The sequence below is a fragment of the Neomonachus schauinslandi genome, chromosome 3 (assembly GCF_002201575.2).
Source record: "Neomonachus schauinslandi chromosome 3, ASM220157v2, whole genome shotgun sequence".
In the NCBI taxonomy this organism is placed as follows: domain Eukaryota; kingdom Metazoa; phylum Chordata; class Mammalia; order Carnivora; family Phocidae; genus Neomonachus; species Neomonachus schauinslandi.
Genome location: NC_058405.1, coordinates 166,482,054 through 166,502,046, shown reverse-complemented (window position 1 = coordinate 166,502,046; position 19,993 = coordinate 166,482,054). Strand labels below are relative to the sequence as shown.

Below are 19,993 nucleotides of genomic sequence, written 5' to 3'. Positions count from 1 at the left end.
AAAAAAAGGCAGGATTTGAGGGGACTGGGACAGATCTTGGAGGCTCTCTGCCGTACAAGGCACTGGCCCTACAGGGGCCAGAACTGGATGAAGTCTATGGAGGCCAAATATGGGCATTGGGAAGGAGGAGGCTTGGGCAGTGAGTCTTTCAATATTCTCACAACTTATTAAACTGAATAAGGGGTGTGTTGGCTGAAGATCAGCCCTGGGCTTAAGAACACATCATTTGGGGGTGCCTGGGTGGCTCTGTCATTAAGCGTCTTCCTTTGGCTCTGGTCGTGATCCCAGAGTCCAGGGATCGAGCCCCGCATCGGGCTCCCTGCTCAACGGGAAGCCTGCTTCTCCCTCTCCCATTCCCCGCCGCTTGTGTTCCCTCTCTCGCTGTCTCTCTGTCAAATAAATAAATAAAATCTTTAAAAAAAAAAAAAAAAGAACCCATAATTTGCTTGACTAGGTTACAACATCTTTCCACTATGTCTTTTTTCTACTTCCAAAAGTTATAAGTAAGTACGTTATAAGTTCAGGCCTACTAAGAGGATAGCTTTTCGTCATTTCTCACTTGACAATGAGCTTTTTTTTTAAGTCATACATGGGGAAACAAGCAAACAAACTCCACTATATTTTTCTTTTTTCCTTTGCTTTAATGAAAAATATAGGTGGGAAAAGAATCTTAAGTGTATTTCATGGACATGAAAATTACCAGTGGTTACTGTCAAATAAATATATTAAAGATTTCTTTTCTTCTTTCTTAAGATAGGGCAAAAGTCTATTAAACATTGGTTCCTCAGGCTCCCAGTCTCTGAGGATCCTGATTTGACCTATCCAACCAGACCCTTCCCTCCCCCACTTTAGGATTAGGGGTTTATTCTTTTGGGTTTTTGTTTTACAGGATGAGGAAAACTTGGGAGGGAGGGAAAAATGAGTGGGTCTAAACCTGAGGTTACAAACCAAATCTGTAGGGTCTAGCACCTGCAGTCATGAATGAAAGTGAGTAAGTGGTCTGAGAGTATTAACTAGCTTAGGTGGGGACTGTGTCCAAGTGCAGGGACCAAACTCATGTCATCATTCACAGACCAGCCCCGGCCAATTGCTATCATGAATGCAGGCTCTGGGTTGCCAAATCGTTTAACTTTTGAAAGATCCAAATCTGAGAGTGTGTGTGTGTGTGTGTGTGAACTTTCTTGAGTTTGAAAACACTGTGCTGGCCAAACAAAGCACATCTGGAGGCCATAGGTCTATTACCTCAACCAGGCCTGAGGCAGGAGATTTTTAATGGAATTTGAAGGATTAGAAATGGGAACAGCTGTGGTATATTTGTGATAAAAGCCACGAAAGAAAAAAAAAATAGGGCTTTTTGGAGTGTGTGACGCTTCTTCAACATACTCAAGAAAACCTAGTAAAGGACAGTGTTTTGAAACAATTTTCGGTTGCTGGACTGTGTACTTTTGACAAAGTTCTACAAGGGCCTTACTGTAAAAGAGGAGTATATTTTTTCCTCTACATAAGCTACATAGAGGGTTATTTTTATAATCCTACATTATATCTGAGTTACTTGTCTCTTCTCAAGGCAAGTAAAATCTTCTTTGCCTTGTTAATTAATAAAAAAAGAAAATGAAGACTTTCTTGTGACTCATGCCACCAGACAAATAAATGTCTAAATCCCATGTAGTTTTGAGACTTCCTTGAAGGGTAACATGGATACGAATTAAAAAAAAAAACTATTAAAGGGAAAGTCTAATTATGTTGCTATCTGGTACCAAATCCACATTATTAGCAAAGGAAAATGGAATGCAAGATGACGACTCCATTGGTAGAAGTAGGTTTCAGCCAAGTTAGAATGGTAGGTCTGGCAAACCTCCAACACAAAGAATTTCTTCCAACAGTCACAAGTTTCTACCACTTGATACCTAGACTCTTTGACATCAGACTTCGTGATATTACCTCCTGTAGTCTTAGAAATGATTCTTACCTATTAGCAGGCTGCTGTGGATCTCTTTCTCCTTGGACTAGATGAGCTGAATGCTTCTAAGACTTTAATGAGCAGATGATTCTTCTAGGGGAGTGCTGTAAGTTGGCCAGGGGTGGAACATGGGAATTTGTATGTCTGACAAGGTCCCAGGTAAAGCCTGAACACAACTTGAGTAGCAAGGAGCTAAAGGACTGAATAAAGATAGAGAATAGGGTGTGTGGACCTACAGGATGTCTGCTTTATGACCTGCACGGAATCAGTTCCTCTCTCTTCTGGCAGTAGCAGCCTGACTTTACTTAGGAGGGAACATTTACTTAGAAGGGAACATTTCCTCTTCATGATTAGTTTATGTAGTTCAGAAGAGGCCCCTTCTCCCTTTACTTTCCTCCTACCCCAACCACCTGTGATAGAGAAAAGAATGTGACCCGACCATGGGTAATCAGCAGAAGTGAGCAGGTGACCCAAGGTTCAGTGATTTTCAGCCCCGAGATCTTGGCTAGTGCTAGTGGGAAAGAGGTTTTCTTTGGTGGGTTGTGAAACCTGGAGCTCCCAGTGACTATCATGAAAGGGGTGCTTGCCTTTAGAATAAAACTAACACAGAAGAAGCAGGGCTAAGATTTGGAAAAAGAAAGATTCTTAACATCTTTTGAATGCCTGGATCCATCCATGCCTGAGGTCTGCCTTGTTGGTTACTAGAGCCAATAAGTTTGCCTTTATGATTAAGCCAATTTGATTTCAGTTTCTGTCACTTGCAACAGATAGCATCCTGCTAAATACAGTAGTAGATAAAGGCTGACACACGGTGGGGAGATAACTGTAGCGTTCTCATCATAATTTTTCCTTGGTTGGACTGAGCAATGTGTGTGTGTGTGTGTGTGTATGTGTAGTATTTTTTTTTCCCAGAGAAGAAACAATCTGAAACTGTAAGTTAGGTGACAAGCAATTTTATTTTGCAAAACAATCACTATACAGCAACAAATACATTTGCAAATTTTGATTGAAAAACATGAACTAACTACAACCAGCCATTGAAGAAATGCCTTTCTATGGTAACAGGCTCTAGAATTATCAGAAGAAAGAAACCCCCCAGAGATTTGTAGCGGCATGTTGGAACCTTGGAATCCCAGCATACAGAGTATACTTTTTGTTGATTTTTTTTTTCTTTTTGCTAAAGTTGAAGTAGATTTTCATGATTGACATTTTGTGAGTTTAAAAATAAGCTCTTTCCTGCAGAGGGACTTGGCCTCAACCTACACACTCAGGCTAAAAATCCTAGGTGTAAAAAAACAAACATCAGTGCTGATTTTAACACATCAGTTTTGGAAGGAATGCCTAGACTTTGCCTTTCCAAGCCACGAATCTATTTTTTTTTTTCTTGGCTACTTAGACCATGAATAGTTTATTTTCCTCATTTTTGTGGCATGAAAAATCGGACAAAAAGTGTAATTGTAGCAAGGTCAGAATCAACCGCTTCGAGATGATTTCTTTAACAATATTGACATGGATGTTTTATTTTGGCTGATGATCCTCTTTCCTGCTGTATTACTCTATGAATGTGTGGAGAAGGTCGGCTATCATCAGCAGATTCTTCCATTTAATGAAGTTCTCTCTTCAGCCTTCTTCAGCCATACCGAGTTGGTGTTACACAGGTGTCTTGCTTGGGGCTGGGATTTCAGCCTATCACCCTGCTGGAACTCAGCAGGAGAATCCAGAGAGAGTTGGTTCCTAAACGAACAGGGCCTTTGAAACTCATCATCAACTCGGATCTTTCCTGCATCATTATAAAGTACCCAATTATCGGCTGCAGGTGACCCGGAGAGAGCGAGTTCATTGAAGAAGCTGGCCTTTTAACTCTTCACAGCTCTGGATTACTTATGTATCCTTAAACAGGTTCTCAAAGGCTAAAGCCGGAGAGAAACTGGCAGTAATAGATCTAGAATTGGAACTATGAAGCTTTAATTTCTAGATCAGCGTATGGGTACCCCCACAAGAGTGGTGTTCAAAAAGCTTAATTTGCGTCGTTAATCTTCAGAGTGAAGGCAAGATAGGTTCCAACCCCTGTCCCCATAAGAAGACATTTAGCCTGTGTGTTTCTCTCTTCTATTGGTACAAATTATCAGTTTCTTTTTGTTAACATTATAAAGAATCATATTTCCATACAAAGGAAGGGCATTTATTCATTATAATTTTGCTGAGATTTGAAATAAACATTTGTTTTAATGCCAAATCTAGTATCTTAGGGCTAGTGCCGAGCCTAGCCCTATAATATATAATCTGTATCTTGGGCATGCATTTGTAAGAAACAGAATTTTAATATGTAAAGCATAATTACTTATTCTTACCTTTTATAAAAAATGTAAACCAAGTTGGTAGAAAATACTTATTTTGTAGGTTAAAACTGTTCTAACCTGCTGTTAACTCCTTCTTTCTAGAGAACTTTAATCACTACCTAACACTATCAAACATGTAGGAAAATACCATAGGTCTCCACACAACTACTCTTCTCCAATTTTCTAGTGCATTTCAAGGGAAGCTGATGAATAAAATGCTCAGATAGGTCAAATCCACATCATTATTAGGCAGAAAATAGACCCATCCATAGTCATACTCCATAGTTTCTAATTTTTTTGACTGTTGTATAAAAGAATTGATTTATTAACATTTTCAGACATGTTTGCTTATGCAAAACCTATTAGTTGAGAATGAGTGCTATGTTTTTGCTCCTACAGTTTTTTTGTTTGTTTTTTTTTTTTGGTGGAAGTCACATTGGTTGCAATATTCAGTGGGTCACAAAATGGCACCTGTGTCTCTGTCTTTGCATCCCTTGGCTGCTTTCCTAGATGCTACTGTACTTCCTCGTTGCCTCATCCATGCTCATCACTTCCTCCTATATAGTCAGGAATTGATTCGGCTCACGGGGATCAGACACCTATCAGACTATTTGCTTTTAACGGTTCAGAACCAACCTACTAGCCCCGAGCAAGAAAAAGAACAGATAAAATACTAAAAATATCCACCCAGACTGGTAACTGACTGCTTATTCAGGCCATTGACTATTTAATTGCTTTTCACCAGTCTAAGATGAATGATTTGTGAGAGGAATTAATTGGTGATTTCCCAGGCTGTAGATTAAGTCACACCAGTATTATCTGTTGATAAGTAATACTAAGTCATAAAGTGTTCCTTCACAGAGGGCAATGTTAGAATCCTGAAAAAACTGATTTAGATATCTGTATCTCAAGTGTTGTGTAGCTATAGGTTCTCGAATAACTGTACTTGTCCTTTTTGATCAAGGCTCTTTACTTTGGGTAAGGAAGCCAAATATTTTCTCTCAGATAATTTAATTAGCAGGCAATGTCTGGAAGAGTGGGACAACATGTCCCAAACTCCCTCTGTTAGTTTCAACTTTAGCAAAGGGAAAAAAAAAAAGAAATCTTCAGAAGTCTGTTTCTTGAATGATTACAGGAATAAAACCCAAACTATTCCATAATTCAAAATGAGATAAATCCAAAATCTTACTTAAACCAACAATCTGCAAACCCTTTTAATGTATAACTGGACCCACCCCCACAAACTCCATGTTGGTGAAAGCAAAGAAAAATAAATTTTCCTAGCATCACGGGAGAGACTTGTTTCTGGCACTAAAACAGGGTTACAGCTCTCAGTTGTTACAGGAAGCAACTTCATGCTAAAACTTTTTGTTCTTTTTTAATGTATTTTTTTTAAATAGGGAAAGAACCCTGCTAACATCTACTTTCACATACCTAAAATTGCAACACCAAAGGGTGCAGGAGACACAGATACTGTGAATAAGGAAGTATAATATTCAAGTATATGAGGAAGTATCACAAATGGCCACAGAGAAATATATATATATTTATATCTATAACACTGTATCAAACAGATGGAAAGGGAGTGTGAAACTGGTAGTGTGGACACAAATCTAGCTGATCAACTGACATTCTAATCAGACATGAGTCCATCCTAATGAAAGTGCTTCATTCCTAAGAGATGCACTTTTATATCGCTTCCTCAACCACAGCTCAAATGCTTCGTAACTATTTTTAATTAGTTAAATAATTTATTGGATTGACTTATACTCTGATATAATTATCCAGGTCCCAAATGTTAATAACTTAACTGAATCTTTCTTCCCATTTATACAAAATAACACTTAAAAAAAAAAAACCTTATTTCTTACATGCTCTTTCCTTCCTGCAATCAGACTCCTTGATTTAATTTAACCTGTAATAAGTTAAAATGGGCAGCTTTTATCTTTTCACCCAGCAACAGAAGAGTGGAATGAGCAGCTTGGATTTCAACAAGGCCTTTCAGAATGTATGGATAGCCTTCAGGCACATGAAAGGTAAAAATGCAATATTTGAAATAATAATACTCCATGCAAAACAGAGCAGAGCAAAAATAATTGTCCAATTGTACTCATGTAAAGCCAGTGTCTTCCTGCTGCAAATGGAAACCAAGTCAATTTCTGCATATACTATTCATTGTTTTTTATAAAATTGTAACAATTACTACAGTTTGGGAATGAGATTATTTATTTTACGGTTTGTAAAGAATGACTATAACACCTGCTCAGAGCCCACTCCTGCCAAGAGCTCATGCCTAAATATTATTACTTCAATGCTAAATGAGAAATATTCACAAGCCCTGCTTAGCGAGTGCAGCAGTGACATCCTCGGCCAAAGTGGCAAGCTGAGGGGATTCGAGCAGGTTGATGCTTCCAGAAGAGGAGACATTGCTGAGTCGTCGGGGGGACGCCACGCTGGATCTGCCTGGGGATTGCGTAATGATCTCAGCTCCGTGGTCCACACGGGCCTTTGCATGCTCTCTGAAGTTCAACTTCTGGCTGTCGATCTGTTCAAGACAAGCATCAGTCCTTGTTAACTCAAGCATCTTAACTGGCCCCTAGACTTTTCACTATGTGTCAGAGCTGATGTTAATGTCACTTTTGTTCAGCTCTGCGATTCCTACTTCCTACATGTCCAGGCCTTTGATCGTGACCCATTTTGATGAGAAGTATTTCAGAAGGATTAAAAAGCAGAAGACAGGATCAGCTTACAACCTTGGTTCTTACCTTGACGTTACCACCTCCAGGTACGTGGTGAGCATTGTCAAGTGAGCCGACTTTAGCTTGGGCCTTTTCTTTGAAATCCAGTTTTACACTCTCAATTTTCACACGGCCACCGCCTGTGAGAGAAGAAAGGCTTTTAAATGCCTTGCTACAGTGACATATTCTACTTGGGGTGACTATTTCCCAAAAATGATTATAGTAAATAGATCGTCATAAAGCACAGACTTAATTTACTATCTTTTCAACCATGGATGTGAAAGGAATTTTTTAGAATTTCTAGTCTGTATCATTTTTCCCATATCACCCAAGGTAATGATATCCTTTATGTACCATTGTATGGCTTGACCTACGTATGAATATCTTTTTCTTCTAAGCCAAACTGAAGCCTGATTGCCAGATAAGTTTCCAATGCACTTATCTATTTTGAAACTGATCGTATCCACCTTTGCTTTCTGACTAATAAATTCTTCTTCATAATCTACCCATGTCTAGCAGAAAATATCAGAGGGGCTTTTCTTATCTGTATAATAAAGATTCTAAAAAGAACACAGTGAACATATCCTATTTCATCCTTTCCATCCTTGGAACATTTAATCTCTTACTCTTAAGGGAGCAAATTAACTTGAAATGAAGATCTTTATTCTTCTTCATGGTAATAGGTCACTCTTCCAAAAAAACAAAAAACAAAACCCCCAAAAAACAACAAACCCCCCCCCCCAAAAAACTATTAGGTTAGAAATGGTACACATATGGGTAATATATTCATTTGTAAATTTTCAACATTGATGGCTTGACTGATGAAATTGGAGTTGGAAGCTAAGTTGTTTATAACCAGTGAGCTTTGAGAATTTACCATTATCACTAGCAAATGGAGCAACAGGAAGAGAACCTTAGGAAATCCCACTCTTGTACAGTTGGCATAGGACCAATCTGACACTGACTTTGATCTGATAATGTGGTGACAGTTTTGACCATGGCATCTTCCTAAATGCTAATTAGTCTGAAATATGAGGATCTGCTGATAGATGAGAGTGCAGAGTGGTGCCCCTAAATCTGTATGCCTTTCCCAGCTTGTAAATGCAGGGAGTTCAATTCCGGTAGGTACCCATTGTTCATTAGCCTGTCCCTGAGCACCTTTTGAGGGTCTGCTGATGTCTTTGACTTGAAAAGAAGCTGAATTAGACCCCTTTACCTCTCCACCTGAGATTTGCTTTCACTTTGATTAGCAATTTGGTTTTGGCTGTGTGCATTTCTTTGGAAGGCCAGTGGTAAATGACATGACCATCTATGATTATTACTGCTTCTCTTGTGGGATTTTGACTTGGGAGAAACATGGGGAAGATTTTTTAATTTTGGACTCTCGATGCTTATTTATCTCTATAGCCCAAAAGAAAGGTCTGTTAAGTCTTCACAGACTTAGACCTTATGGTATTTTTCTCATATGATACCTAGACATTTATATCGACACCCAACTACCTGGCTAGGGGCCCCTTGAAATTATATGGTGTTATTAGATTACATTTTGAAGATATATGCATTCATTCTTCTCCTGAAGCTTTAGGATGTGCACACTGTTATTTAACTTGTGTTTATAGGAGACATGTACTTGTCCCTCCCTCAAAATATGCATTATTGCAGGAAGAGTTATTCTTCCAACATTTCACCTAGCCATATGGGTCTCTCGTCTTAGTTGTGATGGGATTAAGGTGATTCATAAAACATACTTATCTTGGTTAGAGGCTGGAGGATGTTGAGTTTCAACCTGATGAGATCAACTTTCTTGGGGTCTTTTCCATTTTTTTGGTAGCCTCTAATAGAAATGACCTTTGCAAGCTTTCTTTTAGGATTATATGTTGGACAGAGTTATAAACCTGTTAAAATTTTTACTGAACTCTATTTTGAGGGAGAGAAAAAAAATGTAATATTGACCCAAAATATATTCAGAAAAGGAAGCTTGAGAAGTCTGTTTTTGTTGAAATCCTACTAGAAATTTTTATGTAACTGTTAGAGAAGCCCATTTGAATTCACAGATCTATGCCTTTGGCTCTGAAGAATTCTGGCATCTACCAGGAGCAGTAATTGTGAAGGACTATAATCTTCATCAAGCTCCATATGTCCTAAAGTTGGGCTTCCATGTGTTGAACTGTTTCTTTTATTTTCTCCTTAGATATTCCACATTCCAAAGTAACTTTGTGAAAAGCTTGCCATTGTCAAAGATCATTGTGTTAACACTTTTTTATGAATTTAGTTATCTGATTCAGTTCTTATAAAAGAAAGATCTAGATTTAGAAATAGGTGGGAGTCCATGACAATAGTCTTTTATGACCAATAAATCTTACATAGACTACTTCTTTAACTATGTCACATTTTCCTGTACATCAAGAGTCCAGTTGAATTTGGCTAATGGAATACTTACTGTCTAAATTAAAGAATCTAATATTTTCTTTTGCATTTTAGAGGAAAATAGGCAGTATGGCCAAATACTTCAGTCCTACTGTTGACACAGCAGTACAGAGTCAACTAAGTGTTTGTAAGCTTGAGTTATAGACAGCAGAATTGTGAAGATATGCAGTGTGAGACTGTGTCCCTGCCGCCTCAGGAATGACAGAGAAGCCAATTCCAAGGAAGCAGTTCTGAAATTCGTACTGGAGATTTTTGGGGAACATCTACAAAAAGATGTGACACTGATTGACCTGAAAGCTGGACCTGGGCACTCGGAGGCTTTTCATTTCCTCCCCTGCTTGCCTTTCCTGCTCCCAGAGGCTGCTCCAAGGACAGAGCCTTGAGATAATGATGTGGTGTTGAGAACACCAAAACCGTATGCATGACTAAACCCAGTTAAGGCTTCTTTATAAACTTTTAAGATTTGGTGGGCAGGTGTGAGGATCCATCTTGCTGCTACCCAAGAGAAGCCTCATATGTAAGTTCCCTTTACTTATTAAAACCGCCACCTACTAACCTGGAGTGGCCTACCTCTTTCTTCGGTTTCTCCCTGTCTTCTGAGTACAGGGGCCAGTTTCAGATTACACCAGGGAAGCTCCCAAGAGGGTTGTGAACCAGTAGAGATTCTGTATATGTATTATCTAACTCCTTGACTTGCTTTATGAACACTCTTTGTCAAAGTGAAGCCTGACTTCTAGACATGTTTCCATGCATTTATCCATTTTGAAACTTATCCTACCTACCTTTATTTTTCAACTAATAAATTCTTCTTAATAATCTTTTCTTGGTCAGAAATCTTTTTGGGCTTGATTGTTCTTATACTTTGTTTCTGATAACATTTGAGACAGTGTAATAAGTTATTCCCATTAATAATGGGAATAACCTATTACATGGTTTAATTAAGATATCAAGCACACCAAAGGCTTCCTCTTGTCCATCCATAGTTCAGTGGTATATATTGTGTCAAAATATTCTCAAGAAAATGACAAATTTGACAGTTGCCCATTATTTACATATGCATGGAGGTACAAGTTAGCAAAAATATATAATAATGATACTCAGAAAAAATGACTTATGTTAGATTTACACTTTAAAGAGGAAAAAATCCCCAACAGGTATGAATGTAAATTGTACTTTAGATCACTAGTCTTATAGAAAAACAAGAGGCCAATGGTTAAATAAGTTGGGACAAGCACTGCGTCAAGAGATGGGTCAATTAAGCACTGCATTCTGCTGAGGATTCATAATGCTTATTGACCTACTATAGGATCTGAGAAATTTAGCAGATAAATACTTTCATCAGCTTTGCTTAAACACAATCCTTTCTTCACATATGAAGACAAAATACTTCCATGAAAAATCTTTGGAAATGCTGCTTTCAATCCATGTAATTATGTATGAATACATGGCCCAAGGTATTTTATAGACCATGTATTTCAAAAGAGCTCCAATAAGCATGTTGAGTACATAGAGATAAGTGCATCTTATATACCTTTTAATTTTGAACATGTCCTATGATATGTGGCTTCCTTGTGATAATTGAGTTTACTTGCCCAAATGAAGATGCCTTAAAGTTTCTAACTTAAGTTTCTATTAATAAAAGCATGAGTTTTCAGGATTTTGAGACGTTTTTCCAATTAGGTATTTCACAACAAAAATTTTGCTTGTTGATTTCTTGAGCAATTTAATATTTCCCAAACTACCAAGAAGTATTTATTTACCTGGCCTGTGGCGGATATTCTTCAGAGAGCCACATTTGGATGTCACATGGCTTAGGTCTATCTTCTTGGTAACAATCTGTACCTGTATGAACCATATAAAATACACTTAAAATGGTCGAGACATGGGCAAGCCCCCAAGCTCATACATAAAATCCAGAAACATACCCAAACTAACAACATACAACAACACAGAAACCCAAACTGAAGTACATACACACACATAGGAAAACATAACCTCCCAGTGTACTACCACATTTGGTTGGAAAGAAGGACCAAAATGAAAGAAAATCCTAGAATAGAATATTTTATTAGTAGAAAACAGATCATGCCACAAGAGGATAGAAACACCTGGATTAATAAGGCAAGCTTCCACTCAGAGAACAAAGCCACACCATGTTAAACCTTTCCATTAGCAAAGAACCAAGTTGAGATTAATTATTTTTTTAAAAATGATTTTTACATAAAAGTGACCAACATTGCTCATAGTTACAAGAGGACCAACATTGCTTTAAGATATAAGAAGAAGAAAGATCAAAGCTTTTCTAAAATATTATTGTCATGTCTTGGCTAAATGGAATTTTTCTTTTCCACCAAATTATAAAATGGTAGTAACATTTTTTTCTTGTGTTTTATTGAAGTTATCTCCTCTCCCCATGTTAGAAAGTGTTTTTCCAATTGTGGTGCACTGTCCATTGGCATCAGAAGTACAAGGGTATTACCGAATTGGAAATGGAGCCACAGAATCTGCATATTTGAACAAGTGATTCTTCTCTAGAGGAAAGTTTAAGAGTATTGTTTTGGAGGTTGGAAGCTCCCCTACTTACTTTAAGATTGTTAGTTATCTCAATTTATCCTTTGCCACCTAGCCTTTTAGGCCAGCAGGGTCTGCAGGAGAGGATAGGGGTCACCCTTTGACACCCTCCAGGTATTTCCCAGGACTGAGACTGCTTTTGTGAGAGTACCACACGGTTTGCACTTACAGTCAGGACACAGTGAGGAGCGCCACCATGTCAATGTAAATACTGATCCTGAGGCTTAGCTCAGCACTCTTAAGGAGCCTAGCAAACCTTGCTATGGACTTCCTACGATAGTGACATTTTCATGCTCAGTGGAACTACTTCGAGCAACAGGTGACAGTTCCTGGTAGAAGGCACTGGCTTGTCTCCCCTTTCACTGCTTGACTCCATCTCTGCCCAGCTGAGGAGCAAGGAGCCAAGTTATTAAACAGGCGAGAATTCCGGACTTGACACTCTGTAAACTGAGTCACAGATGGCCAGAATCTGAAGTTTAGGTGACAAGGATCCATAGAATAGAGAATCAGCATGGGTCACCTTTATTATTCTTATTTTGTGAAGAACCATGCTTCCTTTACCTTGAGTTTGCCTGTTTCAGCTCTGCCTCAACTCTGAGAAACATGGATTCATCTTTCCCTTCCTCTCAAAAGATACCATTTCCACTCAATTCAAGACACAGAAAAAAAAAATCCCATCAAGACAAAGTTTATACTGGGACTTGAATCCTTTCACTTTGAATGACAGATGAACTGTGCTTCACTAGTTTTGTATTATTCCAAATGATATCCTAACTCTCATGAATAGTGATGCACAAAAGACTGACATTACACACTTTGGGTACTTTCAAGTGTATCAGTCTTTTCCTCAAGAGTAATTGAAATGGAGCTATAAAAGTGTGTGCCCAGCTGACGTTTGTAGGGGAGTAGAGACAGCATGAGGAGATACCTTGAATCCAAAGGCCAGCAAACAAAATTGGCAAGTGAGGTGGGTTTGCCATCCCCCTGAAAGACATGATGCAGCCCAGTAAGGTTTTATTCCTCAACTGAAAGCAAGAAACTTGCTGATAAATCTTTCAGAGAAGGATGGGAAGCCCACCAGCAAAAATGCAAGGGTGACAAGCTCCCAGACCAGGGGACATGTGGAGCAGCAACAAGTAGGGGGGGTGTATTGGGAGAGAGGCAGTTAAAGAGACAGGGGGCTGGCTGTGCAGATGGCTCCACACAATCAAGGATAGCTTTCTAATAGAAGCTTCTACTTACATTTCCGCCCCCAGCAGAATGTTTGATGTTATCCTTGGAACCACATCGGGACTGAACCTTGCTAAAATCGATCTTCTTGTTTAAAATCCTAACCTAAAAGGAATTGGAGGTAACTTCACTGTGCATTTTTCTTTCAGTATGCTGGGCAAAGGGAACCAGAATGGGTTGGTGCCAAGGAGGCTCCAAAATTCCTTCCACCTACATAATCATTTAAGAGAAAAAAACTAACACTGGAATTGAAGAACAGATCTATCATTTAATATGACCCCTAGTCCCCTGAATCCCCAAGGGCCAAATGCTCAAGAGCTTTAGATATCTAAGTTATAGGCAGGTGTAACCTGGAAACAGTTAGAAGAAAAGAAAAATAAAAGTTGGATTATCTGTGACCGGGAGGCTTCCAATATTGTGGGCAACACTGGGACTCAGTTTCCACTCTATAAAAGGTCCAATAGTGTAGTTCAGTATAGTTCTTGCCCTACTCCCGTTCAATCCTACAGTGTCAGCCATCACAATTCTAAATCACCTGGTACACTTGATTGTATTATTGGTCCACCTGGCACAGGTGAGGTTCACGACTGGATGGGCTGAATGCCACAGATGAGGGTTCTCATTCATCCAGCAGAACCCTTGCTTTCCCAAGAGGGTCAACAAGGGGGCTCAGGGCCTCCTCTGCTGAAAGGGCTTCACTATTGCCTTGCAGATTTGGCCCAGTGGTCTTCTGAAAGTCTTCTCGCTGACAGCTGCTCATAAATAGCCATAACCCTTGGATGGTTGGTGCAGAAGCATCCTTTCCATTATTTTAGAGGGGTGCAAATCAAGGGCCACTAGTTAACTGACTTATAGTAGGTCATGTAGAAGTAGTCCAGGCCTCGGTTAGGTCCAAAAGATTTGAGGTTAGGTGTTTTATTTCTATTTTCAGAAAGTTCAGTATTCATCTTGAAGACAATAGCAAATCTAAATCTGGACAGATATTATTCTGGTGTAATGTAATGTGCAAAGTAATAGCTCTTGTGACGATTTCTATGTGTCTTAAATTTTGCATGTTTTGGAGAGCACATGAGCAATGTAAGCATGGAAAGAAAGGTTTATTTTTGTTGTTTGTTTGTTTGATTTTACTTTGGCTACTTCTACTCCTCTCCCCATGTCCCCTTAATAGCTAAAGAGAAATTATGTTTTCAATGCTTTAGGGGAAAGTTTGTCTTCTAATTTTTTTTTTTAAGATTTTATTTATTTATTTGACAGAGAGAGACACAGCAAGAGAGAGAACAGAAGCAGGGGGAGTGGGAGAGGAAGAAGCAGGCCTCCCGCCGAGCAGGAAGCCCAATGCGGGGCTCGATCCCAGGACTCTGGGATCATGACCTGAGCCGAAGACAGATGCTTAACGACTGAGCCACGCAGGCGCCCCAAGTTTGTCCTCTTATAAAAAATGCTAAATAAATACATCCTAGATATACAGCCATCTCCAAGAGTGGTATCACATCTTTTGGTGTTTGCAAAAAAGGGTAAAAACTTCAAGATGACATTGACTCCTGACTATTTTTAACCAGACAAAGCTTAAATCGCAATGCCTGTCTGACACTGACGAGAGAGCTTGTCCCTTACAGGGTAATGTCATTGACAGCTCTCATCGGCAGCCCAAGGGAAGGGCTTCTTGTCAAAATCTGAAGTCAGAAAACATGATGATTGGGTCACTCTTTAGGGCATGATAAAAATCCCAATTTAAAAAGAAGGGGGGAATATCACAGAGTCTGTATCTAACAATAAATGTAGTGGCAGGCTAAGAATTTCACATAAAATGTAGATGCCAATAACTTTAAGTCAACAAGGGCCATTACATTTCAAGCCTCATAGATAAATTATTTTTAGAAAGCAAATAATTTTATTATTTCAAATAGTAATACTTTTAATTATCTTCCATGAGTCTCTATTTTGGCAATGAAATAGAATTCATCTAAGCCATTTTTCCTAATCCTTGGGGACATATAGGGTCTCATATTTCATTTGCAAATTTTAATTTAGAGATCATTAGAGTACAAATCAAGTGACTCATTACCCAGTGATCAAAAGCTAAATGTTAAATCTGATTCACTTGTTGCAAAAATGGAAATTCCAAATTCAGTTGCATGAATCTGTTTGACTCTAACATTTAATCAACTGGCAATTTTTATGATTTTTAAAACAAATGATTCAAACCCCAAGGGGCCACATTGCCAGCATTACTTAGAGACAATTTAAATTTTAAAATCCTAAAACTTAAAGGCTGCCTTCTGTTGATTTTCCCCAGATTTTCTAAAGAATCATAGATTTTCTAGTGAAACAATTAGCTGGCCTTTTTCGATGGGAGACTTTCAATGTCTGTTCAATTCATAACGTGAAGCAGACCTTTGACATGGATTAATGGCATGTTCTTTACATATTTCCATATTTGCAATAGCTTCAGAGTATATTGCTTTTGTTTCAAATAAGGTAGAGGATGACATTCACCATTTTGCTTGATGGCCAAATAGAAATAGAAATCACTCTGGGCACTGGATGCTTGATGCTCAGTAAGATTTATGCTCTAGCCTGACAACTTGCACCTAAGCACCCACCTAGTCCGTGTGATGCACATTTATGCTTTAACAAAATTACAAAATACTTCATGCCAAAGATCTCTGGGATCATTTACCAATAGTTAACACTTTAGAGAGTTAATTCTACAAATACCAGCAGTCCTCAGAAACCACTGCATAAGATAGAAAAATAGATGGCTGCTGTGAAGGATAAAACTTTATTCCAGATTATTATTATTATTTTTTAAGTCAGAGAGTCAAGTTTTAACTTGACTTTTTGGGGGAAGGAATTTCCATTGAGCTTTTGTTTTCCTGTATGTCAAGGGAAAATTATTTTAACATCTCAGAGATGGTCTAGAAAAAAAATATAACAAACCTTTATTTGATGAACTAATTTTCTATATTCACGATATGGAGGAAAAAATATTTGAATAATCATTATCCAAGGTTAACTCTAAACTACATTCTACCCTTGTCAATGTCTTTATATCAAAATTTTTAGTTGCACTATTAATGTAAAATGGGGTGATTTGAAAGTGTGTGACAATCTTTCCTTCTGTATATTTCACAGTGGAAGGAAAAAATATATTATTTCAATCAAGTGAATCATCTTTCTAAAGCTCTGCCTTATTCAAAATTCTCCCAAAGTCTCTATTTCCATTAAACACATCAAAACTTCTTGGGTAGGCAACCGGGGTTCTCAGAAATTCTGATTTTTGAGCCCTCTTCTCAAAACTTTACATTTTGGCCAGACTTTACATTCCATACTTTAAGGCCCTTGTTTACATTTTCAAGTTTGTTCCCATGCTTTCTTTATGTTATTATCTCTTGCTAGAATGCCCTCATTCCAAGTTGAGTCTGGAACTCATCATTCTTCAAGGATCAACCCAATCAGTTCCTCCCGTGGGAGGCTGGCAAAAAAGGATTTCAGTTTCACGGACAAAGGTTGGTGACTTGCTTGCATTCATAGTTGGCTTTTCGTTCACATAAGAGTCATATAAGCTTAAAGAGTTAAAAAGAATAGGTTAATGTAATTGAATAATTAATCGGAATTGTTTTGTTTTACTTTTTACTAATTCTATCTTCCTCCACCATGCGAGGGAAGTACAGTGTAGTGACTTTCTGGGTATTTCTGGTGTGACTCTAGTTGGTTTTACAATGATGGTTCAGTTGAAATGATAGGCCACTACACTCTCTGCATGTAAGTTTAAATGCACCTTTAGAAAAATACACTTCTACTTTCCCGAAGCAAGGTTACTCTAAGAAAGGACAGGAAGACAAATGTAGGATATGTCTACAGGCAAGAACAAATCTCTCTTCCTAGAGATTAGTTGGAAATATGAAAAATGTAAAATGAAAGAAAATGCAATCCTAATTTATAACTTTTAGTAAAACAATTTATAAACCAGAGGCATTAATCACAGTGTCCGCTTGCATTTCTTAAGCAATGGGATTTTGATTTTTTTTTTTTTTGATTTGACACTCTCTGATGCTGCTTTCTTTATCAAAAGACCCACAGGTCAGCTCAAGAGAGCAAGATATGGAGAGTAACTGGGGGTCCAGAAGTTTGGATTCTGTTCTTGGCTCTCCTACAAGACAGTGCTAGGCTCTACAGGCATCCTCTAGGTCTGAACCTCAATTGCTCTATCATTTCTTTCTTCTTCATCCAATGTTGTTTTAGAAAGAATGCTTTTATTTTCTTTTGAAAGGGAAGTAGTAGCCAGTAACCCTTCAACTTTATCAGAGATTAAGTTTTTCCTTTGGCTTTACATAATTTTTCAGGAGTGCTTAAAATGCAGGCTTTTTTTTTTTAAGGTTTTTTTTTTTTTTTTTTATGTTATGTTAGTCACCGTACAGTACATCATTAGTTTTTGATGTAGTCTTCCATGATTCAAAATGAAGCCTTTCTTTGTCCTTGCATTATAAAAACACTTCTCTCTCTCTCCGAAAAGTATTTCCCATTCCATAGCATTCAGTTTTAATGAAAACTCTTTATCTATCCTATATAGAGTCCTGAGATATCATATATTAAAACAAAAAATATATGACCGCATCAGGTATTTCTGAAGAATGAAAGTTCTTTGGAATAGATGATGTTTTTCAAAGATTCATCTGTTAGCAGCCCTGTGCTCAGATTAAAATGTATACGAACTTTATAGTCTATTCCAAATTTTAAATAACCCTGCCTATACTGACCAATAACTTCTTCAAAAATCAATGGATCAAATACAAGCAATAAATATATTGGAGTACACATTTAAATAGAAATAACAGTTCACGTCAAAACATACAATTCCACAGAGCTGTGAAGGAAAGGGATGAGTTGGAGGGTCCATGAAGGGGTCAGACAAATTTTTATGCAGGCTATACCACACAGAAAAGAGAACAACATTAAAAACCTAAATCATTCTGAAAATTTTGTAAAGAACTGTTTGGTGGAACAGACATGAGTTTAGACACTGGCCTCATTGTTAAACACTGGCATTACATTTTTTTTTCTTCAGTTTAAATTTCTAAGAAATTTTAAAGAATAGAGGGCCAAGCATAAAGGCAGTAACTTTTAAAGAGTTTGTTCAGTTGCTTGAAAACAACCTGAGATTCAAGACTGTTCCTATGTTCTTGCTTGGCTTGTAAATGAACAGCAAACAAAAAAAGGACTCTATAGGTCTCAACTTCGTAAACCCAAAGAGGTAATTCTTTTTCATAGTTTTTTAATAATTAATGTTTATAAAGCTTAGCTCCAAAACTTTTCATTACCCTGCAAAAGATACTTGAATTATAATTCTAAACATTCTGTTGCATAAAGGCAGTGTCCGTGATATCAAGGAGCTTTCATTTTGAGATAATGTTGACCTTCTCCCTCTCTCTCTCTCTCTCTATCACACATACACAATCTTGTCAATATACCATAATGCATTTCAGTGAACAGTTTTCCTTCATGCTGGGTTGACAGTATTTTAAAGCTCATGGGATATTTTATTACTTTTCTTATTTAGCACTTATTTGTAGCTCAATGAGATGGAAAGAAATGGCGTGGAAAGAACTTAAAAATTACACAAGGGCAAGGCACTAGGGGAAGATGAGAAATGAAAAAAAAAAAAGCCATTTCTTTTCTGCGTAGATGGTAGAGACCATGTCTTATTGTCTCATTCCCCTTTTGTCATATAGTACCCAGCAGGGGCTTAGTAAATGTTTCACAACATGATGCCCATGTGAATGAGAAATAAATCTAAATACATTTCAATTCTCTTTTAGTTTATAAAATTTATAATTTTATAAATTTACTTCTATGTTACTAGTACTCAAGACCCTTCATAGTGGTGGCCACCATAATTTTATATAATGAGGAAAAAAAACCCTGTTTCAGTATAATTTATTACTTGCCTCCAGCATTAATTCCATTTTGTCCTTGAATATAAAACTCAAAGCAACTTATTCAAATTAGATGTGAAAGGCCTAAAAAAGTCTCAAGATAATGCCTAAAACTTTATAAGAAAATATAAAAAAGATTCTTCTCTAAATTTCACTCTTTTCATTCCCTCCTCCCTCTCTCTCATAGTGCTCCCTCTTCCCTAATTACATTCCTCTTACTTTGGAAGCACTGAGTTTTTACTCAAGTTCAGCTTGCCCTTTGTGGTAAAAATAATTAAGGAATCTGTTAGAATAACTAAACAAATATTTTTAATGAGCTCTAATGCAAAAATACTACCATACTCTAAGTAGAACCATGAATTTGAGAGCTTAAAGTGGCCTCAAGTTCTGCTTAAATGAGATATTGCTACATTATGATGCTGCTAATACATTAAATTACTTGGTGCTACAAAAAGAAGTGTATTTTGTTGTTTCTATTCTTATACAAGTATGAAACTTAAGGACCAGAGACGTCAGTATCTAAGGTCACATAATAGAAAAGCTGGGCTAGGAACTCAACTTTTATATCCTGGTCTAATATTCTTTTAGCCAAATTTCACTGTGGTCCAAACATGGGAAGTTTCTTTGGGTCATAACTGTAATGGCACTAAGCATTCCCACTCATTCAACAAATCACTAGAAAGAATGAACCTCTCCATGCATATGGTGTACCACCACATTCATTCAACTTTCACTCAACAAATATTTATTGAGCACCTACTATATATTGGACCCTGAGGACAGGATCAACCT

The 19,993-nt window shown here is 37.7% G+C and overlaps 1 protein-coding gene across 23 annotated transcripts in view; it reads right to left on the bottom strand.

Moving 5' to 3' along the window:
• Positions 1–5,500: 5,500 nt before the first annotated feature.
• Positions 5,501–19,993, bottom strand: part of MAP2 (microtubule associated protein 2) — a 75,439-nt gene continuing 60,946 nt past the window's right edge. For 19 of the 23 annotated variants that reach the window (XM_044913711.1, XM_044913712.1, XM_044913713.1 and 16 more), the window contains 3 exons: positions 11,225–11,306; positions 7,065–7,177; positions 5,501–6,844 (listed from right to left, as the gene is read on the bottom strand). In XM_044913711.1, the coding sequence (XP_044769646.1) occupies positions 6,629–6,844; positions 7,065–7,177; positions 11,225–11,306 (411 nt within the window). In that variant the 3' untranslated portion in view covers positions 5,501–6,628. Of the gene's footprint in view, positions 6,845–7,064; positions 7,178–11,224; positions 11,307–13,277; positions 13,371–19,993 lie in introns of all 23 variants that reach the window. The other 4 variants (XM_044913710.1, XM_044913714.1, XM_021702824.1 and 1 more) reach the window with 1 other exon arrangement.